The following is a 27,819-nucleotide window of genomic DNA, read 5'->3' on the forward strand; positions in this document are numbered from 1 at the left end:
ACTAATACCTTCTCAGTAGCCATATTACTCTAGAAACCTTGCTGGCCCACATTGGCCCCTTCATCAAAACCAGACTCGTATAATGATGTGGAGAATTTGATTCTCTGTCTGTGATGGTTCAAAATCCAAAACTGAAACAGTAACATTTCTATCTCATCTCCCTAGACTTCATCAACTACACATCTATTGCCCTCTCTATACATAAGCACAATTGCATCATTCTCTGCTAATGCAATTGGTCTATGATACCTTCTATGATGGTAAAAATAATTTTGAAGATCTCTCTTGCTTTTAAAGGAAGAACCAATTATCTTCAAATGTGATTTTCCTCCTTCCCTCCCTCTCTTCTTTCCTTCCTCTTTTCTTCACCTTCCCTTCCTCTTTCTCCTCCTTTTCCCATCTACGGCTTCTCTGAAGATTCTCCTCTATTATCTGGAAATCCTTTTCCCCCAGGCTTTTCTTCTGTTTTCCCATTAGAAAGCACTTCTCCAATTCCAGGGATCAAGGCTAAAAGCTGTCACCTTAGGAAAAAAAAATTCTTATTTCTTAGAGTATTTTTATTTAAGTTTCCTGGCTCACATGTGGATTTTGTAACCAGTGATTGGAAACTGTTTCTGCGGCCTAATTTACCATATGTTGTTATACAGAACCAGGCTTCACTGTTAGAACTCACAACCAAGAGAACAAAGTTTCCACTTGCAATTAGTAATCTTTTTTTTCCAGGAAAGACTTTTGATTGGCTTTCCTCTATCAGTGTTCAGAAGACTAGCAATTTACTCCTATTCCAGCAGATATTAAATATGACACTATTTCTTGTCTCAAATTAAAATTAAACAGGAAAAAATAATTTCTATTGCTACACATTATTTGAATACATCAACTTGAAGGAAATTCTTGCATCTTGGTCAGCATGGCAAGCTGTATTAAATTTCAGACTAATAACTGTACTCACAACAGATGTATTATAAAGTAACTCCTTGTTACCATCAAAAGAATGCAGTGTCTAAGTGGAGTTCTTAAATTGCTGTAATTATGCCCAAACAGATTCAAGGATCTGTGATTCGGTACTGCCCTGAGGCGAACGAAGAAACTTGTCAATAAGTACTTAAAGTAACTAAGTCTACCGAGAGGATTTGAGACATTGAGTAGTTTTGACTGTGAAAGTATCTGAAACTTCAGAGTCAAATTCTTTCAAAAGAACTGTTTCACAGTAGTTTGCATAACAATAAATTAAATTTCCAAAAAGCACACTCTTTTCCTTCTGAGAGTTTGGCTATATGGTATAATAGTTAGTAGGAAGAAAAATACAAAATCAAAGCCAATTTAATGTAGCAGGGGGAAGAGCCTGCATTTGTTACTTAAATTATTTTTAGTTTTCTTCCTGCTGAAATTATTGGAATAAAAAAAACAGGGAGTGGCTAAAGTGTTGAGGAACCATTTCCAATTGGCTTTAGCAAATATTTAACAAGGAACCACGAAGTAAACTTAGGAAAACTGCCAAGCCATTTAAAAAGCAGCAAGAGAACAATGGTCAGAGACCGGATTTTTTTAAGGCTTTTTAAGTTGAATGTAATCCACAAAAAGGATGACCTTCACAGCTTTGAGGTTTAGAAAGAGAGGATGGGAAGATAATCAGTTGTAGGAGGGAGGGTTAGGTATGGAAATCAATTACTTTTCTTTGGCTTTGATCCCATTCCCTGCAGCAGTGAAGGAACAGAGGGCCAAATGAGGTAAAAGTTTCTAGAAAATGCAAACAGAGCCAAGGGAAAGGACCCCAATGTACCCCTCACAGCAGCCATGGCTTCTATCCTGGGGATACAAATCTAGGACTCACTGTCCAAATCGGGTCAGAAACACCTTTCAAGATAGATTGTATCCCTTATAAATTTTTTGTTTAGCCTATAATGTTGAAGTGTGCCCTCTCTGTAAACTCAATACCACTGTCAATTATAAGCAATACAAAAGATAATGGAAGGATGAAGATTTTAAAGAAAGAAAACAGATTCAAAGGTTTTTGAGAAGGTAGGGGGGTATAGGGAGTTTTACCAAATGGATGACAACAAACAATAAAGTGAACACTTTATAATAATATCTTAATGTTTATTAAGATATTACCATATGCCTGGCACAGTTCTAAACTCTTTCCCCGTGGTAGCTGACTTAACACTCATAGTAACACAAGAGGCAGGTACTCTTACTATTCCCATTTTCCCAACAAGAAAACTGAGGCACAGAAAGGTTAAATAACTTGTGAAGGTGCCCCAACTGATAGGAGATAGAGCTGAGGTTCATACTCTTGCTCCAGAATCTGTATGGTACTTACTAAGCTCCTCTGCCGTTTGTTCCATGAGCATATATATGTTTTTATGCACAAGCATATTTTTAATTCTAAGAGGATTCTCTGTGACTACATCTGTTTCTTAGGAAAATGTATGTTGGTGTTTGTTTATGGATCGGTTTTCTTGTTAAATCCAGAAACTTGGCCATTGAGATGCAAACTGAAATGATAGAATCAATTATTTAGAATAGATGCTACTGTCTGATTTGGCTACTGTTACTTCATGGCTGGATACCAGTGATTGTTACAATCAATTCTAATTTCTGATAGTAATACTCCACATTTGCCTTGAATATCAAGCTTGCTCCTTGATTCACTGAGATATCAGCATTAGCATCATTATCGTGTACAGTGCAATGCACCTGGCACGGCATCATGGGGTCATGGGTTGTTGAAGAAAAGGTGATATCACTCTGGTGCCGTCACTCTGTAATGTTCAAATCATGAAACAACAACTCAGGGACAATATCTCTTGGGTTTAGTGATACTGGGTCAGTCCACTTCACTCACTGGTCTATAGAAGCAGATTCAGCATTCACATTAATGATGGTCTTTTGGCAGTCTAAGTATTGCAGAAGTACAGCTACTTTTTCTAGTGAGAGTTGCACAGGGATAGATTTTGGATGAAAACAGGGATTGAGAAAAATGGAAAGTACAGGAAAGAGGACACAACAGCATGATAGGTCATATCCTTTTAATTTATTAACTCACAGAAATCACTTGTGTGGAGGAATCAAAAATAATGAAAACAAAGGTGCCATTCTGTTGCTCAATCTCCTCTGGTTTCTAGTTCAATGGCAATTTAATGTCTTAAAGAACATTTATTGTCCACTGTAAAATATAAAAGACTTGTTTTCCAATTCAGTGCAAATGTACAGAGAAGAAAAATATTTAAAAATGAACTAAAAATGAAATAAGAAGAGAATGAGAAATAGGAAACTATAAAATTGCATCATTTCCTTTAAAATATGCCCCATTTTGCTTGCTCCTACCACTCAAGGACAATGACAGAGGAGAAGCCATTGGGATGGTGAGACAGTGATATGCAGCTCTTGTTCGTCTGCAGACTGCCACTAGTTCTAAAAAGGTACCTTGTACGTACGTGTGTGTGTGTCTAAATGCAGGGATTTTTGTTCTTAAGAGCAAGAGACTCACATACAAATTTTTGTACCCTCTACAGCCAAAAAACTGGGAAGATTGCACCATAAAAGATCTTTGGTACAAGACTGAATACATATAATATCCTATTAATGCCATCATGAATTCAAAACACAAACATTCTAAAAACTCTAAAGTACAACTAAAACAACTCGTAAAATGATTAACTTATAACTCACAAGGGCAAACAGCGAAGAGCCAACCTACCCAATTTGCATTGTTTAACACCAAGACATTTTTTTGAATGGCATTTAAGAAGTAAATCATGCCGTTAATTAGGAGTAATGCTGATGAACATACCAAATACAAAACTGGACCAGCAGAGTAAAATAAAAAATTTTTCAATAAGTATGAAAATAAAATAATTTACACTTGTGTCTCTACTACCCATTTTTATCTCTACAGTTGCCACTGTATGAAATTTACTATTTGTCATTCCTGTGTATTTTTCTATAGAGGATGCTTACTATACGCCTAAGCCTGAGATAGTGCTGTTTTGCAGTTTTAACTTCTATGGATAAACTTATTCATGCAATCTAAGTATTTTTTTTGCAACTTTTTAAATTGCTATTATGCTATTATTGTGAGTTTCAGACATCCTGATTCATGAAACCCTAATTCAATTACTGTATGAATATATATCACAATTTATCCATTTATTTCCTTTTTTTGTAGCTTTATTGAGAAATATTTGACATTTAACATTGTATAAGTTAAAGGTGCATAGTGTGATGATTTTCCTATTACCACAATAAGGGTTATTAATGTATCATCTTACACAATTACAAGTGTGTGTGTGTGTGTGTGTGTGTGTGTGTGTGTGTGTAGTGAGAACATTTAAGATTGTCTTAGCAATTTTTAAGTACATAATACAGTATTATTATCTGTAGTTAATAATAATGCTATGCTGTACATTAGCCCCCAGACTTTCTCATCTTATAGTTGGAAGTTTGTACCCTTGGACCAGTATCTCTCCATTTACCCCATTCCCCAAACCCTGGCATGAGTTTGGCTTTTTAAAGGTTCCACATATGAATTAGATCATAAGGTATTTGTCTTTCTCTGACTGGCTTATTTTTCTAAGGATAATGCCCTCATGGTCCATCCGTGTTGTTGCAAATGGCAGGGTTTCCTTCTTTATATGGATTAATACTATTCCACTTTATATATATGCTACATTTCCTTTATTCATTCATCCAATGACAGACACTTAGGTTGTTTTAGAGTGGCTACTATCAAAAAGACAAGACATAACTAGCACTGGTGAGAATGTGGAGAAAAGGGAATGCTTGTGCACTGTTAGTAAAAATGTAAATTGGTACAGCTGCTATGGAAAACATATGAAGGTTCCTCAAAAAGTTAAAAATAGAACTACCATATGATCCAGCAATCCCACTTCTGGGTGTATATCCAAAGGAAATGAAATCACTGTCTCAAAGAGATATCCATTTTCTTTTTGATGAATATTTAGGTTTTTTCCAGCTTTTTTGAAACTGCTGCTATGAACATTTTTATACATGTATCCTTGTACACATGAATAAAACTTTCTTCCAGGTACATACATAGAAGTGGAATTTACTCATTTATTTAGTCAATACATATTTATTGAGCACTTACTATATTCTAGGCACCATTGTAGGCCTCAGGGACACAACAGCCAGAATCATATGGAAGTTCCTATACTCAAGGAATTTATATTCTGCTGAGGGAGACAGACAATTAGAAACTTTTTACCAAGTAAAACAAAACTAGAGAGTGGTATAGAGAGTGCAGTGGGCAGGACCTGTTCTCTTACATAGGGTAGCCGTGCAAGGCTATACTCCGAAGGCGACGTGCAAGGAGAGATATGAAGAGGATGAAGTATCCAATCCATCCTGCACACATCTGGGGGAAGAGCATTCCAAGTAGAGGAAGCAGCAAGTACATAACCCCTGGGACAGGGACACGCCTGGAACGTTGGAGTACAGCAAGGACACCACTGTGGCTGGAGTGGATAAACAGCGGGGAGTGAGGAGTAGCAGGGGATGAAGTCAGAGAGATGGGGTCTCATTAATGTTTGCAAGGACCCTAGGATTTACTCTGAGTGAGATGAGAAGGTGCTGGATAGCTTTGCATTCTGTTGTGACCACAATTCTATTGAAAAGAATTACGCTAGGTGCTGTGTAGACTGCAATAAACAAGGACGGCAACAAGGAAACAGATTAGGATGGAAAGCTAACATCTAAGAGAAAGGTGAGAGTGGCTTGGACCAGAGCCTTGCTAGTGGAGGTGAGGTGGAGGGGTCGGATTCTGGATATATTAGGGGTAGAGCCGCCTAGATTTGCTGGACAGATGGGGTGATGTGGGGTGTGAGAGAAAGAAGAGTCAGAGAGAACTCCGAGGTTTTTTGCTTGAACAGCTGGAAGCTGGAAGAAAGATGGTCATTTGTTGACATAGAGAACATGTAGAAAGAAGTTTTTGAAGAAGAGAATCAGAAGTTCAGTTTTAGATATCTAATAGGTTTATCAAATGTAATATATCAAAGTACAAAAGTCAGTAGGCTACTGGGTCTTACACTAAAGTTTTGGGTATGTACATCTTTAACTTTAATGTGTATCACAAAATTGTTCCCCAAATTTTTTATGTCTAGTACTTTTCAAGTGCAGTAACAACACTTGCACCATCAATTTTTCTTTTTGATAATCTAATAGGACTATCTAGTATCTCCTCGTTGACAATATTCTTTAACAAAACAATACTCCTAAGCTAAGCCACCTGGCTCTTAATTTTACAAGTGCTGCATGCACATTTATAACCTACTGGCTGGTGGTGCTGTTGCTACGTTGTCCCAGACCAAAGTGCTCAATAAATGGGATATACCCACACCTTTGGTAAGAAAAGTGAATCAACGACCTGTTTATATTTCTGTTTCCTTTTGGGGAGATGTCAGTTCTTACAGGCAGCATTGCAGCTTTGATATGGCTAATTCTTCTTTTGCTTTTGATGATGATCAAAGTCATGCTAATGTAATGTAATGTAATGTAATGTAGAGGCATTGGAGATGCTGAGTTTTGATTATAAAAAGAAAAATTTTAATTGTTTTTAATTATATACACTAATTGAAACTTTCCTAGGCTAATAATGATGACCTAATAGTCATCTTATGATTAGATATGAATAATTATACTTAGAATATTAAAAATGCTTGGATTCAATTTATACTGCAAAGAGTGGGTATTTAAAAGTGTTCTTTTTCTAATGAGTATGTTCATATTTTACCTTACAATATAAGTTGAATATAAGGATGTTTTGGACTACTGTCTAAGAATTGGGAATGATATCTTGTTTGGAGTCATTTGATGGAGAATATCTGCCTCCCCTAAATTTTTTTTTTTTTTTTTTGGTTTACATTGTTTGAATTACTTTACAGTACTAACTTACCGCAAAGAGAGAAAAAAGAGACAGAGAGTGAAAGAATAACTATAAATGGCTATGTTTTTAAAAGATAGAACAATGTTGAGGAATTTATCAGGATGCCATTTCTTTAAAGATATTCAGAATATGAATTCCAGTCCTAGAAGATTTTAAACGTATCAGTTTCACTTATTTCCATTTCTGGAGCTTGTCAGTAAGCCTTGTCCAAGCAGCAAAACAGCAGTGACAGTAGCTAAATCCTCTTGTGAACCACTGCAGTACATGATCAGCAATCAGAAAACCTGGGTTATATGCCAGTCTCTATGACTAATTAATTATTTTCTGTTACTAGGCAAATAATTTCTTGTTTTCTATCTTAGTTTCCTTATATTTACATGCTTTAAAATATATCATTGCCAGAATGAAATATTTTTACAAGTATAAAGTGAAAATATAAAGCCTCATTTTTATAATACTGTAAGTAATTTTAAACTAAAATCCTCAGTAGATTTTTCACCAACTAACAAAAATTGAGAATGGAGAGAACAAGAAAGTTAAGTGATGTAAGGGATTTCTGACTTTTTAAAATTGCATGTAATAATTCAAATTGTCAACAAATAATTTGCATATAATTTGAGTAGCACCTAACCTGTATATAGCCAAGTATTATCTAAATTGCGTAAAACTTCAATTATTACACACAAGCTTTTTCTTCCATCAGCTTTTCTGTCTTTGGTTGAGTTCTTGTTGGAACTAGGCAGGCATAGAGGAGCAAAATGGAATTTTTTCAGTCCTATTTATGGTTACAGCTGGTATTTTTTTCCAGTTTTGTCTGTGGGAGGGTGAAGTGATAAGTAGAAATGTCTTGTAATGACTGGCCTGGCATTTCGATCCTACTCTTTCTGCCAGTCCTTCCTGTAGCTGGGGCTACTTCCTCTACGACTGTGTTTCACTATATCCAGGTTCCCAGACCAAATGTTTCTATTTAGGCCAAAAAGAAGCTCCAGGCCAGCAGCATAGTAGCCCAACCATGCCAGTCTAGCAATTTGTTTCCCTATTCTGAGCCCTGCACAAGTTTAGTCACTGAAGTCCTGCCTCATTTAATTATGTCTGAGTTTCCACTTCCTCCTGCTCCATGCTTTTGTCTTTTTTGAAGCAGTTAAGTAGACTCACCTTTTCCTTAACTAAACTCTTAAAGAGTAGAATTTTCTCCCTGTGCTCCAGTCCCCTGTATTGGGAACCCAATACCTGCTGCCATATTATCCTGTGGTGTATTCCTTTAAGGAAGTCTGGATCTTACCATTGGCAACTGCACTACAGCTCACTCACCGCCTGTCCAGCTGCCACGTTCTCAATCCTGAATGTCTCTGCACTTACCAGCCAGTGTCTGCCAGGCCTCTGCTTCTAGAGGTCTCTCCCCACAAGTTCTGTCACCTGCTTCTGGGACCTACAGAGGTGGCCCACCAATCAATAAGCTATCTAATCTCTGGGTCCTGAGTCTCTGGACTAATCAGTGTGAGTCAGGCTCTAAAAGTAGCCCAGAGCACATAACTCTTTATTAAAAGTCTTCTTCCTCATACAAAATTTCCTTCAAAGATTTTCTCTCTAGACTGTCAAATGATTCATGTGGAAAAGGAGCTCAGTCAAACAAACCAACCCCCAACCCCCAAAATCCCCCAAACCACCCCCAACTCCAAAAACTCAAAAGATACAAAAATGACTAGCTAATGATGGTCATTTAAACAATGGAGCATTCTCACCAAATACTTAATTATTCTAGAAGGGCACAACTTGTAATGACTAATGAACATTGGTCATGGGCTTTGGTAGACAGAGAGATAAAAGAAAACTAGTTAATAATTCTGTAGCTTCTAATTCAATTAATACCCCCTTACATAAACAAACAAACAAACAAAAGGCAGAAGCATGAATTTGATAGCCCCCCAAATTATCAGGTGGTTAAGTGAAGTTTGATACAGTCCAATTAATCCTTTGATAGTAAATGGATTGATTTTGTCATTTTTGAAAAGGTCTGGTATACTCACTTGCCCATGATCATACATTTGGCAGGGCCTATTTTAAATGTGAGTGGAATCATATGTAATTTAAAAACCTGTGGAACTGCTTGAATGGCATGTGAATATATTTCTAATGAAAAATGTTCTCTGAGTTAGTGGGTTTAAAAAATATTAAATAGAGTCCAAAAGAAATACTCAATTTCATTTCTGTTGCAGGCAAAACTATAAGAAACTTTTCTTATGGCAAAGATATGTATTAAGATGACAGGATTTAAGAGGACATATTTAATTAAATGAACCCATTAAGAAGTTTTTTACTGCCCCCTGCTGTCAGTTTCTAAAATATAGCAAAATTACTGCAAAAATTGACAAGGTAAATTAGTTGAACAAATTTGGTTTGGAAACAAATTCTCTGCCTCTACACCACTTTTAAGCCAGTATGCTAATGCTTACTCCATGTTTGTGAGCAATGATTAGTCAAACTGAAAAAACAAAAAACCCAAAAAACCAACTCTAGCAAAGTATGTATTAGTGGATCTAAAGTGAGAGGTAATGTTTGTGATTTGTGAATGCTATATTAATTAAAAGAACCAGTGGTTTTTTAGCCAGTGAGTTCCTTTATCATTTCTCTAAATTTCATAATTTTGAATTTACTTTCTTCTATTTGCACAATTTAGGTAAAAACATGTTTCACTAATAAAAGCAAAGCTTTCAAAATAAATGAATGGTTTATTTTTTATAGTATCATCTTAACTTGAAATGCCATTTTTAACTTGGCATAGGACATTAAGAAATGAGAAATAATAAAAATAATGGGTGGTACCAATGGAGAAGTCACTAGGTGCAAGGTCTTGTTTTACTCTTACATATTATTTTATTTAGTCATCATAAAATAGAATGAGGTAGGTATTGTTATGTTTCCCATATCGCAGATGAAGAACCTGAGTCAACAAAGTAACTTGCCTACTTGGTAAAAGGTAGAGCTATGATTGGAAACCCTGCGGTCTGCCTCCAGGGTCACTTCTCTTAACCTTTTGCACAGAAGCTATAAATTCTGCAATTAAGGAGGAAGAATTTATAGAAATTATGATGGACATGGTGGTGTAAGTGTTTTTTGACTCCAACTAACTGCACACTCATGTACTTGCTACTTTTATGCGGCGCCTGTGCTCTCGTGGCTGGAGCCTGTGTGTGAACAATAGACCTGTACCACTCTTGGTTTGGTTTATATTTGTTAAACAAAGTTCTGCCCTCCTTAGCTGCACAACATAGAACACACGTGGGTGTGCTTACTTGAAGTGAACATGTGCCGGGTTAGTCCAGGCCCAGACCAGATGATGTATCTGGTGGCTATGCTGGCGCTGGGCCTCAGCACACCTGCGCCATTCACCTCGGTGCCCCCAGACAACGTCTAGTTTTAGCCACACTTTCCGCTATCTTCAGCGACTCACACTGAAATCAGGCACACGCTTCTCACAGTACTTTGAATAAATCGGTTGCACATTTCAAGCTTCCCTGGCTGTTAATTCCAGAGTCCAATATACATCAACCTGTTGTATTCTTCTATGCCTGTCCAGTCCTTTGTTTTCCCCAGATATTAGGTGGTTTGTGCCAACAAATATATCTCACCAGGGACAACTCAGTCAACTACTATTCGCCATTCTGAGATACTTTTGCCTTTCAGGTACTTGAAAACACTACCTCAGACCCCAGAAGACTAACCATAGAGGGAATCTCCTCTCCTTTCACATTAAAGCAAAAACCAAAAACTCGACACAAATCATTTGATATTCGTAATAAAATAATTCTTACCTGACTCGAGGCGTTGGGTTTCCAGTGACTCTACACTCCAGATAAACTCTGCTTCCTTCTGCCACTTCTTGGCTCCGCAGCTTCTGGACGAAGCGAGGAGCCGACGGGAAGTGGAGTGCGCTCTGGGGCTGGGGGTGAGAGATGCCAAGGCCCGGCACGGCCTCGTCCTGGCCTTCCCGGTAGCAATGTCTGGCCTCGGGTAATTTCATCTCTGCTTCCATTTCTTGTTCGTCTTCGGTGGGGCTCTGGCTGGCGGAGACACTCATCAGGGCCGACGACTGATTCTTAGGAGACAGGTACCCACTGTCCGGTGAAGATGACTCCCCATTGGGGCTTCTGTTTCTTGGCTTTGCCGCTTCTTTAAATATAGAGGTCAGCTCCTCGATGAAATTAGCCGCCTTATCACACAGCTGGCTCTGGGGGCCAGACTTACCTTGATATGCCGGTTTGGGCTTTACACCCGTGTTGGGAGTTTTAGCACCACGCTTTTCAGCCTTCCGCAGGCTCCGGATATAGCTGGGTCTGGCAAGCAGGGGTGAGGTGGCAGGTTTCCGCCTTGCACCAGGTGAGGAGATTTGCTCGGCCTGTTCTTCTGGCCTGTTGTCCCGAGGTCTCCCCGAGGACGTCGGCTCACCCAATTTGGTCTCCTGTCGGGAAGAATTTTCACAGAAGCTTGTGGGAGAGACGTTGAAAATCTGTGAGATCTCCTTTTCTGAGTCAAAATCTTCTGTCTCCGAGTTGGCTATTGCTCTCCGGGCCAGGTCAAGGCTCCTGTTTATCTCTTCCTGGCTGAGAAAAGCAGACAGCTCAGGGAAGCAGTCAGCATTCTTGCTTTCTTCCTGCATGTCTGATAGGGAATCGTAGAAGGAGTCATGGGAGGAAGTCTCTGACATATTTGAAGAGCCTTCATGCACTCTTTGCCTGCTTTCAACAGGAAGGCTAGAGGCACTGGATATCAGTTTACTTCTGAAAGACAACATAGACGGTATTGCCATGAGTAGTAATGGGGAGGGTGTGTGTGTGTGTGTGTGTGTGTGTGTGTGTGTGTGTGTTCCTAATGCTACTAATTTACAAATTAGGAGAAACATTAAGGTGAACAAATATACAGTTAACCCTTGAACAGCATGGGTTTGAACTGTGTGTTTGTTTTTTTTCCCCCCAGTAAATACAACCTGCCCCACCTATCCTCCGTTTCGCATCTGCAGATTGAACAAACCCTGGTGGAAACAGCATTTTCACATTCCCAACTGCAGACTTGCAATTGCAAATCCAAAATACTGTTTTCTCTCCATGTTTGGTCACATCCCTAGCTGCGAAGGGCCAGCTGTAGTTAATTTTGGGGGAAGTCAAAAGTTAATACACAAATTTTTGACTCCAAATAGTGTTGGCTCTCATAACCCCAGTGTTGTTCAAGGGCCAACTGTACTGTGTAAGACCTGATTTTTCTCTATTCTATAAGTTCGAAGAAACATTAAGTATACTTGTATTTATCATCTTATTTTAATGTTTGCCCTGTGAGCGAATATTAAGTATACCACTGACCAGCACTGAGTAATTGAAGAAGATGATACTGCAGTAAACACTATGAGCGTAGGTCTTGCTGCGCTTCCCAAGGCCTCCTTCCCTTCTGCCCCCACTACACACCTCATGGAAGTTCTAATTTCATTAATGGTATGGGATTAGTAGCTTATTGATATTTTCAGTAAATCTGACCCTATTTATAAAATGACCACAAAATACATGTTGATTCCAACCTCCTTTGTTTTTAGCTTTCAATGAAATATTTGGAACCTTATTTCCTTTGTCCAGCCATGTGCATTCATATTCATTCACTCAACAGTTAATTTAATGCATAGTTAATAATCACTTATAAAGTTTAGGGTGCTAGAGGTCTAGTCATGCTCTAGACCAGGGACTGGCAAACTTGTTAAATATATGGCCAGATAGTAAATACCTTTGACCTTGTGGGTTGTTATGGTTTCTATGTAATTACTCAAATTTGCCTTTGGAACATCAAACCCACCATAGAAATATGTGAGTAAAGATGCATGGCTGTCTGCCAATAAAACTTTATTTATGGACACTAATATTTTTTACAACAGTTTAAAACAATAAAAATATTGTTAGTTGTAGGCCATGCAAAAATAGGCGGTGGGATAGCTTTGGCACAGGAGCTGAACTTTGCTCACTCTGGATCCAGCCTATTGACACAATCCTTGCGTTTAAGGAGGTGTGTTAAAGAGGGGTATGTGGAGAAGACATTAAACAAATAATATACAAATAATTGAAAATCTGAATAGGGTGTCAAAGGAAAGGGAAAGTGCGTGGTTGCTATGAGAGCTTATCTAACCTTCAAGGACATGTGAGAACACTCTGTGCCCTGAATAGGACATTTATATTAGAATATTACCAGCATTAAATGAAATGTGTTTCATTATCTGCCAAATAATTGGGCATCAGTTTAAATTATACTGTGTTTTGAATTAAATATTGTGAGGCAGTTACTTTCTTTTTACTCTCTTCTGTTCTTTTTCTATATATTGTTCATAGAATGATAGAGAGAAGATCTAGAAAACTTCAGAGGTGATCCATGCCTCAAGGCTGTGTCTGAAAGTCAATATAGGAAGCTTTCTGGGTGTGGTGAAACTCAACTTCATAAGTTGGGGCAGGAGTAACTTGGTGAGATATTCATTCTCCAGAAGGTAAGTATGCCTTATGAGGATAGAATTGAGCTGCTTGTTTAGGAGCAGTTTCCCATCTAGGGATTCTGCCTAGAGTAATGAGATTTTCTTTTATTAAGTGAAATGTTATTTTTTCTCTAATTTTGAAAAGCATTAGGTAGAGGGGTTCCAGAAATGTCCCTGAAGGAACTGCTATCACTTAGGATATGGTGATTGATAGAATTTGCTAATTCAACATAAGATTTATAACCAGAGATCCTAAAGTTCATTAGTAACCCGCCATATCTTCTTTAGTTGAATGTTATACTTGTGTCTTAGATGTGCTCTTAGAAAGGTTACGTACTTTGTTAAGCCTCAATTAGGAGATTCTCTACATTCTAGTCCTTCTCTATCTACTAACCTGTGTTTCCCACTGTTGTCCAAGTAAATCTTACAAATCCATTAGAGTGGTCTCATCATTGTCCCCCCTCTGTCAACCCAAACATTACTCTAATTCTTTTGTTCAGTATGGGCTCCAGGATGAAACCACTCTGATTCCTCAACAATTCTTAAATATAGCCCATACATGGAAATTAGCTATAATTAGTATATTTTGAATATTTGAATGTGTTTAGATTTAATTCACTTTCTGTATTGAACTCACTGCTGATAGAGATTGGGAAAGATTTTATTACTGACTTCAGGGAGTTCACCATTTGGAGTGCTCTATTAAAAATCAAGATGTGGTTGTTGCAAGGTAATTTTATTTACTTGCAACAAATAAAGGAGACAGGGGATTCATATTCAAAGCTCTGCCTCCCATAAGGGAGGCTTAGCCATTGCTTAAATACATTATTGTTGATTTCTTATTTTTGCAGCTGGCCACACTTATCAGGCTGGGTTCCTACCAAGCTTATCCTATTTGCAGCTCGTTTGCAAAATACTATGCTACATTTTAACGTTTAGCAAGAATAGTATTTAGTAAGGATGGCCTAGACCTTGAAACTCTTGTTCTAGCTAACAATTCTGTGTCAACCACCAGTGGAGCAGGCTAAACTGAAAATCCAGGTAAATATTGGAAACAAAACTGTTGATTATGAAGTGACTAACTTTTGAAACAGATGGATATCTCTCTCAAATCAATAATAATAATAATAATAAAGAATAGGGCCATTTTTTTGTTTTTTGTTTCCACTTGTGCAATCTGGTAAAGTAATTTCTCCATGGAAAATAGCTTTATGAAGCCATCTGGAAGCACATATTTGTCCCCTGGGTGGTGCAAAGTGCGTGATCTCAGAGACACAGTAGCCATAGCACATTTTGGACACAAAGGATCCCAGGAAGCAGATGACAAACTGGCCACTCTGCCCCAGGGTCCTGTGCATCTTGATCTCCTCTTTGTACAACACATCTGGGGAGATCATGACTTAGCTTTCCAGCACCTGCAGCTCTGGGGTTCCGTTGGCTTGCAGCAATGGGAGGCCCATGTCCTGGAGCTTTTTCTCTTCCTCAGCAAGAATACAATACCAAATGCGATCAGCACCAGTGTGTAAATAGTAAACGCAGGGAAGGTGGTTTTGATCTTGAGACCAACATTAGGTAGAAAAGGCCATGTGGATGTTTACCCGGGGAATTGTCACTCCAGATACGGCCCTGAGATGATGCAGGATGAACTCTGTGCTATTGGGGAGGATGGTGAAGTTCCATGCAGGCCTTGAAAATGGTTCTGATTTTCCCACTGGGAGTCTGCCGCCGTGAGAGTTGGCATCCAGCTTGCCGCACAGTGCACTGCCACGTGGCAGTCCTCTTCCACCAACCTCCAGTGCTCTTGTTCAGCTTCAGCTGGTGTGGGCTCCTCAATAAAGCACATGTTCATAATGTTTCCTGCTGTTCCATGAATAGTTGCTAAAGAAACAGACCTTCCCTTATATATACACTTGCGAAAGTCATGGAGGATGCCTTTGTCCTCAAAGAGGCACCCTGTTCTAAGAGGCCTCTGCTTCAGCAAAGGTTATCTAGAGTAAACACCAGCCACACGGCTAGAGAAAGAGCCAGGGCATCTCCTGTGACTGAGGCTCCTTTGTTTCACATGTTGGTTGATTTCGGTAATTAATTATTTGGGCTGTTTTTTTCTTTTTTTTCTTTCCACACTTTAAATTCTTGCTCTTATATTTTAAAGTCACCAATAAAGAGTGAGCCCTCCAAACCCTAGGGCCCCCCGCCGCCCCAAAGCGTGCTCCCCTCACACTCCCCTACTTGAGAAGTGGCTCTGTGCCCTTGTACTCTCCAGGGCCGGCAAGTTATCAATTCTTTTATTCTTCAAATTTTCCTAGTAGTCATCACTGAAGTGTCTTGCAATTGTAATAAGAACCATAAGATCGGGCCAGGTGTAACACTGGCTTGGAAAAAACGGATGTCTGTGGGAAGCTTATTAGCTCAGGCGAATGTCACAGCCATTTCTGTCTGATAGAGTTGCCATACCGATTGACTGAGGCTGGCAAAAAACAGCAATGCCTTACAACTCAACGCCGTGACTTTAGGACAGCTTACATCATCCCTAGGCGATAGGAATTTTTCAGCTCCTTTATGATTTTAGGGGACCCCTGTTGCATATACAGTATGTCATTGACCAAAATGCCCTTATTCAGTGCATGACTGTACTGAATCCCAGGAGATTATGAGAGATCCAGGTAGCTGAGAGAAGTTCAGTTAAACAGATCTCTCCCTGGAGATGGGGAAAATAGCCATAGATTAAGGTTAGAAAGCAGGAGTGGGGTCAGAGAGGGCCTGAAGCTATGTAAAGAGCTTGAATTTTATCCTACGGGAAGTTGGGAGACAAAAGAAGACTGTTAGTATGTGAGAAACATCCCAGAGTTGCAATTTAGAAACCCGACTGATTGCAGCCTGGGTTGGAGACAGAGCCAGGGGACAGGAGGCAAGATAAAAGAAGTCAGTGAGAAGGCTTTTGTAGTATTTAGGGGTTGTGTATGTTTCTCAGTTTTATATTTGGTTGCCCATTATCTGAACCTCTTTCTTAGTATTGGATAATTCCTTATATTATGAGCCTCAGGGAGAAACTGAATTTAATTATCATAATGGAATATAAAATCTCCAAATATTTGCTTCCCCAGCACCTTGGAGCCTGGGCATATGTGTTGGCACATGGCCTGGACTTGGCAATTAGATGCACCCAACTTGGACTTTGAAGCAGGCTCCACGGTGAAGCCATTCTGACAGCTGGACACTGACAGTGACAGCAGAGGCAGCAGCAGAGAGCGTTCAGGGCAGCCGTGGTGGCCGGGCGGGGGCATCCGGGGCTGGAGATGGGCGCTGCGGTGTGAACCGTCCAGCTGTGATGCAGGCATAGCCACACAGGAGCCTTTTTCTGGCACAGTTCTGACTGTGGTTCTGCCCCCAGCATAGACTCCTGGCTTCATTCGGTGAGTTGCCACAACTTCTATCTGTAAATCTCTTTGCACTCAAGTTGAGCAAAGAATATTTCCATTGCTTGCTACTAAGAAACACAATTGGTAGTAGATTGAAAAGATGAAAGTGTGGACAAGTGACATTGAGGTAGAAAACAGTGGACTGGATCAACAGGTGGAAGATAGAAAGGACAGAAATTGATGACTGATTAAACAAGAAGATGATGCAGAGGCGGGATTATAGATTTCTTACTCAAACAATGGGATGGGCCATGCCATTAATTCATTTAAGGCAAGTTGGGGAGCAAGTTTTGAGAAAAAAATGAAGCTTAATTTTGATTTGCACTTTCTGCATCTGAGGGAGCTCGGGGACCTCTGGTGCTGATGTCTGAAAGGCAGTTTGAGACAGTGGTCCAGAGCCCAAAGAAGGGTAAAGCGAGCTGGACTCGGAATTACTAGCCCATGGGTGGTACCATAAGCCACAAGAATGGGCAAGGTCATCAAGAGAGAAAAGGAAAGAATCCTCCAGGGAGTTGGGGTGCGAACCAGGAGAGTGGGGGTGTTATGCAAATGACCCATGAAGGAGGGTGTACCCTTTTGAAGTAGCAACTGGGAAATTTAGCATAAATGGCAACAGCAATTTTGGCTATGTGACAGACATGTAAACCAGATGTCAGTTATGCTGAGAAATTAGGAAAGGAAGTATAGATTGCAAGTGTGGTTGATTCTTTGGAGAAGCTCATAGAAAGGAGGAGAGGCCCTGTAGCTGGACAAAAGTATGGATTCTAGTGAGGTTATTTATTAGGGCAGGGCACAGGAACATGTTTCGGTACTAATGGGCTTCGTCAATAGGGAGAAGCAGATCCATGTAAGAAAGTGGGGGTGGTATATAGAAGAGGTCTCCCAGGACATGAGATAAAATGGGTTATTATAGTACACAGATGGCTTCAGGCTGGAGGGTACAGTTCTTCCACTGTCAAAGGAGAGAAGTAATACAACGCGCGTGCTTGCGTGAGAGAGAGAGAATCTGTGTGAATTTATCATTGAAAGAAAGGGGAGCCCCTACCTTGAGGCTTCTGTGCATTTAGAAGTTTATAAGAACAGGAGACAATTTGAAATAGTTGTTGTAGAAAGGGAGAAATTTCCTTAAGGATTTATAGGCAGCAGTGAGGGCTTAGTTGAAGTTGGATGTGGTGTGTTTATAGTGCCATTAATCTGTGTGATCGGGCACTTCTCTGCACTAGAGTTCCACAGTCCAGGTGAAGATGTGGAGATAGATGACCCAGGTTTTGACACACAGGTAAGATGGAAAGGAAATGGGCAAGGTTGTTGAGAATATATTGGCAAGATGGGTGGATTCTGAAATCTATGCTACATTGAAATTTATCGGTAAGCATTTGAATATAAAGAGATTAAGGGACTAAAGACGTAATGAAAAAAGGTATAGTGAGAATGGCTGAGAGATCTGGAGGGATGTATGAAGACAGCAAGATGTCTGAATGGATGGTTTTAGAAGCAGAGCCTTTTGACTTCTGACTGCATTTAGAGTGTAGCCACATGACTGTCTTTGACTGTTTTAATGGAACAATGTCAGAGTTGTGTACTTGCAACAGAGACTTTATGATTGACAAAGCCTAAAATACTTATCGAGACTTTTACAGAAAAAGTTTGCCAACCCTTGCTATAGAACATCAGCTTCTTAATGAATTCATATAACTTACCTAAACACTAATAATGATGATCATGATAATGGTAACAGTTAATAATGGACTCTTCACCATTAGGTAGGCATTGTGTCAAAAGCCATTATGTAGATTATTTCATTTAAAATTCTCACAACGTGCCCAGTTTATAAAGAAGAAAACTGGGGCAGAAAATGTAGGGGAGCCATGGCTCTAGCCTAGATGGTGACTCCAGAGCTTGCGATTTTAACCATGCACTTTACTGCCATTATATTATAGTTTTAACAACCAAGCATCCTAAGCAATGTATCAGACTAATAAAACTGTAGATCAGAAATCAGAGTTCAGCTATTAATTTAATTGTATTTTGTGTGAACTGAACATAAGATGGTACATTTTAAAACTTAATGAAAAACATTATATGAGAAAGCTTAAAGCAAACTTCTGAATGATGAAACAATTTTCAGTTTGGTTTTTTTTTTTAAATAGGAAATGTTTGCCGGAGGCAGATTAAAGCACCCGCTTATTAACTTATATTTTGGTTTTAAAGAGGCGCCATCTGACAAGATCCAGTTGTCAGGATTAGGTGTAGCTTAAAAACTGCTTGCATAGTGAAAAAGAAAATAATAGCTCTATGGCATATATGGTTCTGGTTTAATTTGTGCCCCACTTGTTGCTGCTAGAACATGCACGTCGTCTAGGGAAAATGCTCATTTAATGTGGGTGAGCAAGGGAGGTTTCCAGGTGGCCCAAACTCACTGGAAAATTACACTTTAGAGATTTCCATGTCAGTCAGCACCCCAAGATAAAAAGGTCATAATCAAAAGAAATACAACTGCAAACATCTTCATTATTTCCCTGAGATTTCATGTTTTAGTTCAAACAGTGCTTTTGGCAATTCTATGCTGGTGTGATAGACACAGAAATGAAATACATTCAAAAGGACTAATTATATAGTCTTTAATGACTAAAGAGGAAGTGAGATAAATGCCAAAAACATTAAAGCTTTCCATTTTGGCAAGTGGAATTGTAAGATTTTGAAATTTTGAGGACTTTTCTCTGACATCTTTAAATTGTTTCTGCCCCTTGCCTCTCTCCTCTTCTGCTAAGGAATTCGGAATGTCTGGCAACTCCTTTCTTAGTCCTTTTCTCCTTTGTGACTTCTTCATCATCTCCATCATTAATAATTTAGCCTAGTTGTCACTTCACCTAAAACTCTCATAAGCCACAATTACTTTCTAATATTTTGGAATTTGTGTAGTTGTAGCTTCTTTACCATGGGAGAAATGGCCTTTATTTTGCCCTGTTCATTTTAGTCATTCTTGCTTTCTCTCACTTCTCTTTCCCAGAATGGTAAGTGGAAAATGAAGTCAATTGAACAACTGTTTTTATCACTTACTATGTGCAAGGGAAGCTTTAAGGAGAGCAAAGATGAGCCCGGCATAGTTTGTCTCCTTTCATGGCCTTGTAAGCCAGTAGGAGAGATTAGACAAGAGTAAAAATGGCTTAGACACATGGAGGAACATGATAATTGCTGTTAAAATAGTTTAAACAAATAGCTATAGGATATCTAAGATGCTAGGAATGGTCATGTCACTCCTTTGGTATTTTCCCCCGGTAGTAGCCCCGGGCTGATAAGAGAAGGTCTAAGCATGGTGTGCCTCTGGTCTATGTGCCTGTGGACAGTCTGCCTGATGTAATCTCTCCAGCCCCGTGCTCCGTCGTCACTGTGACTCACTGCGGTCATGCCTCGCTGGCCTGCTCATTATTCCTGGAACATTCCATGTTCTTTCGTGTCTCCATGTTTTGCACATACTATTCCTTTTCCCTTTCCCTTCTGTTTCTTTGTCTCAAATCCCAGTTTATCCTTGAAAACTCTACTTAATTTCATTTCTTTTTTGTGCTTTCTATGGTGCCCAAGTCAGTATAATTTACTCCTTTTTCGAACATGACACTTTACATGGCATTTATTATAACATTCGTCTTACTGAATTATAAATATCGGTTAAGAGAGCCCTGTCTCCTTTAGTCCTTGAAAGCAGGACTACAACTCTCAGTCTTCGCATGGCTAGTGCTTGTCACAGGGTCTGAATCATGCAGATGAAGGAAAAAGTGTAACTGGTATTAGATACTGAGAATTATACCTGCTTTAGGTTCTCTCAAGTGGTATCATGGAGACAGTTGCAGGTGTCCTCATGGTATTCTGAAGGCAAATTATTCCAGATAAATTATGTGTAATTCCAGGCTCAGTTTTCTTTAAAAATTATAGTGACATACAATACTATATAACATTATATTATATAGTGATTCAACATTTCTACCTTCTAATGTGATCACCGCAAGTCTAGTAACCATCTGTTCCTATACAAGGCTATTGATATTCTTGACTATATTCTCTGCAAACTCTTAGTCTTAACTAAACATGTGATGAAGCAAAGGTTTGGGAGAGTTGGCAAAAATTGTGAGGCAATAGATTCCCTTCAACAGGCAGTTTATCAACATCTTAGCTTATCCCAAGTGAATATTGATTTCAAATATAAGCTTTCCTGGTCACCTATTTTGTTAAGTGGCTGCATATTTCATTAATTCTTAAGAAATTTTATGTTACTTAATTTACAGATTATTTCCGTTTATAATTTTATGGTTCACAATTTTTCCTTAAGTGAATTTTGTTGAACTCATGTTCTACTCTGAAATATAGAACATAAGTTCTCATTGAATATTTTATATTTGGTATGTGTATCACACATTTTGACATAAAACTCTTGTTATAAATTTTCTTGGCATTTTTATCCTAGTATTTGGGAAAATGTTTATTTTTGAGTTCTTGAATTTGTAATATATGAATATATAAGATTCACATACATATGTGAATATACAAATAATAGAACATATAGAGACAAATTTAGAAAGTTTAAATGACATTTGTTTTTAGAATTGCTGACATTTGTTTATAGAATTGCTGACTTTTGGGGATAATTATCTAAAAACCAGATCATTGATACCCAGGATAATCCTCTATTTTGTCAGTAAAATTATCCTGTGGGACATGCCCTCTAGGATGCTCATGAGACAAGGCACTATAGGCTGTTGAAAGATACAGTATTTCTTTGACTTGGGAAGAACTTGGGGAAGACAAGGCCCATGCACAAGAAACGGCAGTCTGGTAGAAAGAAGAACCCAATCACAAACAGTAAAATCTAGCCTCCCTGAGGACTTACTATACAATAGCTTCTGAACTGTGAATTGCCTACTTTCATATAGTAAATCATTTGATTCTCAGAATAATTGGTGGGGTACACATTATTTTTATTATTCCTATTACCCAAACAACAGCATAAAAGTGTTCAATTATTTGGCCAAAGTTGAACTGTCAGGGAATGGTAGACTGAGGGTTGAAACCTATGTTTAACCACAAAGTTTTCTTTTCTCATTGGGAATATTACGGGCATTTACTTAAGAATGCAGATAGTGGGGGGTTTTTGCAATCTGTTTACGGAATACTTTGTAGAGACACTGAGCATTGTGAAAGAAAAAGTGTTCGATGTTACAGAAAGGCCGACAGGCACCAAGGATCATGCAGGATCCCAAACCGTGTGGGCCAGGCAATTTAGAGAGTCCAGATAATGACATTTCAGTAGGCATCCAGAAATGTCCACGTGGTAAGGAATAAATACATGGAAAAGGTTGGAAGAACACGCACCAAAGAGTTAATGCTAATTACCTCTGTGGCAGGGCTTAGGCAGAAACAGGATTGAGGAGTGGGACATTAAGGGGAATCTTTTCTTGCTTATTTCACATTCTTTGGAAAAAAAAAAAGATTTAAAATTATGAGTGATTTTAAAATTTAAATTTAGTATTTTACTCGTTTTCATTTTCAAACGATTACTAAAATAGTAGTAAAAACTGTTGGTACAAAGATTCAGTACTAAGAATCTTTTAAAAGAAAACGTAAACTATGAAAACCAAAGTTGAAAAGCTTTAAAACTTTTTTTCCTCTTGTTTTGGAATCACAGGCAGTCTCTAGACTAAATTTCTTCCTTTTGTTGAAATACATTTCTAGGCCCGTCTTGGAGATACTCTTGCCTGTGGTGCTGCATCAGCAAACTGAAACAGATAATTCTCGTGTCCTTTCAAAGGCTCTGCTTGACCCGAAACACAGTCTATGCGTCAGCCAATTCCCAAACGCCAAGCCAGCTGGGCTCTATACAGTCCTCCTTGATTTATCTCACCCCAAACAAGGCTGACTCTGTGGCCCAAGCCAATCAGATATTTTCTAATTTTCTCTTTCTTGTTCTTTATTCTTCATCCTATAAAAGTTTCCTGTCTTTTGCCCTATTTGACAGTTCTCCGAAAAGAGATTTCTTCATGAAGTGTTCATTTGTTTTTATCATTGAAATTCTTTATTACTTTCCTCCCCCCTTCTTCCCTTTTTTGTTTCCGTTTCCCTCCCTCCCTCCCTTCCTTCCTCCCTTTCTTCCTTCCTTCCTCTCTCTCTTCTATTGTAATATTCTTTTCACCAAAGACCCTATGGAGCAAAAGTCAAACATGAAAAGTTTCTAAAATCTTATTTGATGCAAAAAAACTGCAGTTTTCTAATCTATTTCTTGATACTGCATGTGGATTTCTTTTTATTAATCTGTTAGTAAATTATCATTACAGAAGATATGTATTATTTATTCTACAGTTTTAAATACCCAGCAAACACTATATTTTATCTCAATTTCAGGGGCATAATATAATAGCTTGTTTATATGGGAATTAAACAAGCCATATATAGTATTTTACAGAGAGAGCATTGGAGTTATCCCCGGGAGCCTCTTCATATTATCTTCTTCATCCACCAGATTGAATCAGTAGCAAATAGATTTTACTTCTAAATCATCTATGTACACTGCCATTGTCCTCATTCAGGGCTTCATTCGTATCACATAGATTCAAAACCTATTTACTAAGTGTTTCTATAGTCTCTAATATAATTTAACAGTTACAGATTATAGTCAGAGCTGTTCTATTCATCTTTGTTTTCTTTGCTGAAATTTAACAGGACACAACCATGAACTTTATGTGACCTAAATTCCTGACTGGAACTTAATTATCAAAATACCCTTGGATATCACACATAATATTAATGAAGTGGAGGTTCTTGCCTTGGAGGCAGACTTCAGTTGGCATTATCTATTAGAATGTGCCAGATTTGTTTGAAATCTGACAAATGTTTTCTCTCTATATTTTTAAAAAATGAAGTAAATAAATCTAAGTGATTGTAATTGTCCAGTGTAATCTACAACCTTACTCCATTGTGAAGTATGCTATAGGACCTTTGTTTGATACTCAGTTTTAGCAGTAAAACAGAGAACTTCAGATAGAGAATTGTCGTAGGGCCACGAGCATACAGACCCTAATCCATGTCAGACACTAGAATGTGAGAGGACTAATTTGTTTCTAGGAATACGTAATCATGCATTCACGGAGCAGTTTTTGGCTTGATAAATCCTTAGGCCACGTTTACTGTTAACAATAACTTGTCAAATAGGCCCTGATTTTAAAACTCTGGATACTTGGAGTGAGCATTCAAGTTCTTTCTTTGAGGAAAAATATTGGAGAGTATATTTATCAAGTAATAAGAATTGAATTTCTGCACATACATGATTGAATAGATTTTGAATACTATATTGTCAGGCAAAGGACTCTGTATGTGGTCACCTTATTCATACTAAAAGGCAATTAGTATTTTTAGCAAATCTTAAAAAGCAATAGACTGAAATCATTTTGCATTAACCTCATGTACTTGATTCAAGACAATTTTATATGTAACTTAAAACATGATATGAAATTATACTATGATGCTTAAATTTGACTGGACTTTAGTTTCCCCGAGTAATCTTTATCTTTTCAGAAAAGTATGTAACCTTTCTGCATGTAGTTTAAAATGTTTGCTATTACTCTCTCAACTGATTTTAAATAATTCTTTGAAAGTATAATTAACATCTTACAACAATCTATAGTATATCATTTAAACTATCAGTATTTAGCTTAAGTATGGGTGAGGTTAAATGAATTGCATTATTTTCTGTAAAACAAAACACATACACAATTTTGACAAATGTTGGCTCCATAACTACATTTATTCCTTTTGGAATGAATAGCAGCAATTTAGCATGCTTAAGATTATTATGGAAAATGCAGTTACTTGGTGGTATAGGTAGAAATAAAGCCTGCAGATAAATCTTACACATTCTGTTTTTAAAAAGTGGCAAAATTCCCATTACTTTCCCCTTCCAAATAAAAACCCAGGCATCTTCTAACTAATATTATATCTTCAGGGAAACTACTATTATATTTTTAGCTTCTAAAAATTTAACAAATGTTGTCCTACTAATTAGTATATTATGATACATCTTACAGACCTTTTCAATCCTTGGTTACTTTGAAGGCTCCAAAACGGTGATGTAGTTCAGATGAACATTTCTTCTTTTCTGGGGGAGCAGAGGCTGGCCTTGCCTATTCATTACAGACTCCTTGGTCCGTGGTCACTTTGAGGCAACTGTGGCCTCAGAGCTTCATCTGTCCTCTTACTCCACTCAACTATATTTGGTAACTGAACTCATGTTTCCTCAGACTGCCACCATCAGGAATTCCAGCAGGGAGCTGGGAGGCAACCCCAGGTCTGAGGGCTGGGTTCTTAGAAATTGGAGGTGCTTAGTGTGGAAATAATATTTTTATGGGCCTCATAAACACAAGATTTACACTTCTTCCTCTACACCCTGACTTTGTGGCTGAAAATCACCGCCCTTCTTTTTAACATATTCTTAATCATTTAGAAGTACTCTAAGTAATTCCAAGGAGAAAAAGTGACATTCATAAGGAATACCCTTTTTACTATAATTTTCTTCTCAATGAATTTAACTTTTAGTTCATATGGTAGATAATCCTAAAATACCAAGTCCACTCACTATTGAAAAATTTAGCACCTGTCAAATTGACTGAAGCGTCCACTGTTCTCTTACTTCAAGTTTTTAATAAAAAATTATTATATGACTATAATGTGTATTAAAGACATAGTTTATAGTAGCATTAAATAGATAAGCATAGAGTGAATGAATTTTATATACATCGCAACATTGAATTCTTAGCCCAATGGCTATGACATCATGAACCTCCAACAAAAATTTGTTGAAGAAATAAATAAATGCTGAATGAATACTATGCAGGACAAGTATGAACCCTTTTACTGTTGTAAAAACAAAGTTTCAGAACCGCTTTATTATTCTATAGACTCTCCCTGTAACATTTTGAACTTCCAAATAACAAGTAGCTGTGGCAAGAACAGAAAGCTTTTCTGTTCCAAGGTCAGGTAAATCTAAGGGATGGAAAATAATCACACAAAACCTCCCTGTTAAGTTCACTGGGAAATGAAGTGTTGCATCTTCCTTTGTCTGGAAAATGCCACAATAGTTGATCCAGTTTCTAATCTAAAGAGCACAGAAGTTGAAAAAGATGAGGCACTGGAAGAAATTTCAGGAACCTGGATCAGGGAAAGGAGCAGGATCTTCAACTGTACCGAGTGCTGTATTTCTAAAAATTGGTAATGACAGGAACACAAGAAAATAGTCACAGTTGATACATCTTGGTATTGTTGTGTCTCTTACATTAATATCTGTATATTTGTGCTTAAAAACATCATAATCAAAAATTAAACAAGAACCTCTATTTCATCCTAAGGCAAGCTGAACATGGAAGAGGTTATGGGAGTAAATATATTGTAACCTCTCCATGATATTACCTTAGTTATGGAAAGAGTTGCTGAGATTAACCAGGCAAGTAGTTAAAAATGCCATATATACAATGAGTATATTAATAAAAATAATATTATTATTAAATTAAAGGTAAATGGATGTTAACATATGACTCAACCTTCGTCTCGATGTTCTAACAGATTTTAATGTTGTATTAATGGTATATTATGTAAGGGACACCAGGATTTTTTTCCCCTCTGGACCAGGCTGTACCCAGGCAATAATTCGACAATCCCAGGTTCATTTTACAACCCCACCTGAATTGTATGCTGAGGACATGCACGCTCATGCCGATACCTTTCTCTTGCTAAAACATTCCCAGGAAGATAAACATTTGAAATTAGTGACTCATCCTTTTTTTGTTGTTGTGGCATCTTTACAAATGAATGACTATACGTTTTCTCTTTGTCTTTCCAGAAAGTATAGGCAAGTTTTATGATGTTTAATGTTTTTTTTTTTTTTGTTACAAGAAAAAATTCACACATCTGTAGAAATGAAAAGTTGAAAGTAGCATGTGAAAGTATCAAAGTCACAGTCATTTGTACGTAAGACTGAAATCACGTTCTTGGATTATCTGCAGGAGGGAGCTGGTGCTTCTACAGGGAGATGGAGGTTCCAGACTGAGAACAGGGTTCCTGAAACCAGGAAGGGCAGAGGAGAGGTGGCATCTGTGACTGGCCATGACGCTGAGCAGGGTCTGGGCGTCGAGGCCTGGGCACTGAGCGTTAAGCATCATAGCCTTGGGAGCTGCAGCGAAAGAGGTGGGCGCCTCTACTTCCTAGTGGGCCACGGGGGCCAGAACGGGAAACCTCACAATGAATCTAATGGTGACCATGTTGGCCTGACTGGAAGGAGGCCTCTCCCAAATTTCTCTGGAATGCCTGGTTCCTAAATTTTGTTCTAATACCAGGAAAATGATGAAGCTGTAAGAAGAAAAAAGGAAAAAGGAAAAAAGAAGGTAGCTTGTGGTCCTGAGAAAGGCCTTATAGTAGATATCATTTTATTCAAAAAGTTAAAGAAATGTGACTTTTCTCGTATATTGTAAGCAATGCAGCAAACTATGCTTGTTTTAAACTATAAGAATCTGAACAACAAAAGTCCTTTTCCTTAGAAAAGCTATATGGCTTTCTCCATAGATAATGAATGACTCTTTGGACAAAATTTAACATCCACTCTCATCTCTGTGAAATAGGAAGAGAATGGTTCTACCTGACCACAATATGAAGATATTTGAAGTATGTGTGTGTGTTTGTGCAGGTGTATACATACACTCTTATTCACACAGTTATTGCTGGAGAAGTAGCCCTTGAAAACTTGGAATTAACAAATTCCTTATGAAGGAAAAACAAGGAATGGAATAATGAATGAAATGAAATTCCATCTATGCTTGTATAGAAAGATGGTTACATTGAAAGGGCAGCATAAGTTAAATAAATGACATATATTTTGGTCTATTTCTTGGCCTCGTTCCACTGACCTTAAAGACCTGGATCCCTATTTTATTTCATTTGCTTCATTCAGCAAATTTAAAGCT

The 27,819-nt window shown here is 38.1% G+C and overlaps 1 protein-coding gene across 3 annotated transcripts in view; it reads right to left on the reverse strand.

Moving 5' to 3' along the window:
• The window catches only part of PALLD (palladin, cytoskeletal associated protein), a 348,613-nt gene extending 323,582 nt beyond the window's left edge, over positions 1-25,031 (reverse strand). For all 3 annotated transcript variants that reach the window (XM_054576070.1, XM_054576069.1, XM_054576071.1), the window contains exons 1-2: positions 24,897-25,031; positions 10,720-11,685 (exon numbers count right to left, since the gene is read on the reverse strand). In XM_054576070.1, the coding sequence (XP_054432045.1) occupies positions 10,720-11,612 (893 nt within the window). In that variant the 5' untranslated portion in view covers positions 11,613-11,685; positions 24,897-25,031. The remainder of the gene's footprint in view (positions 1-10,719; positions 11,686-24,896) is intronic.
• Positions 25,032-27,819: the final 2,788 nt, after the last annotated feature.

Source organism: Pteronotus mesoamericanus, unplaced genomic scaffold (genome assembly GCF_021234165.1).
Source record: "Pteronotus mesoamericanus isolate MK-2021 breed Mesoamerican mustached bat unplaced genomic scaffold, CSHL_Meso_final contig_32, whole genome shotgun sequence".
Classification (NCBI taxonomy): Eukaryota; Metazoa; Chordata; class Mammalia; order Chiroptera; family Mormoopidae; genus Pteronotus; species Pteronotus mesoamericanus.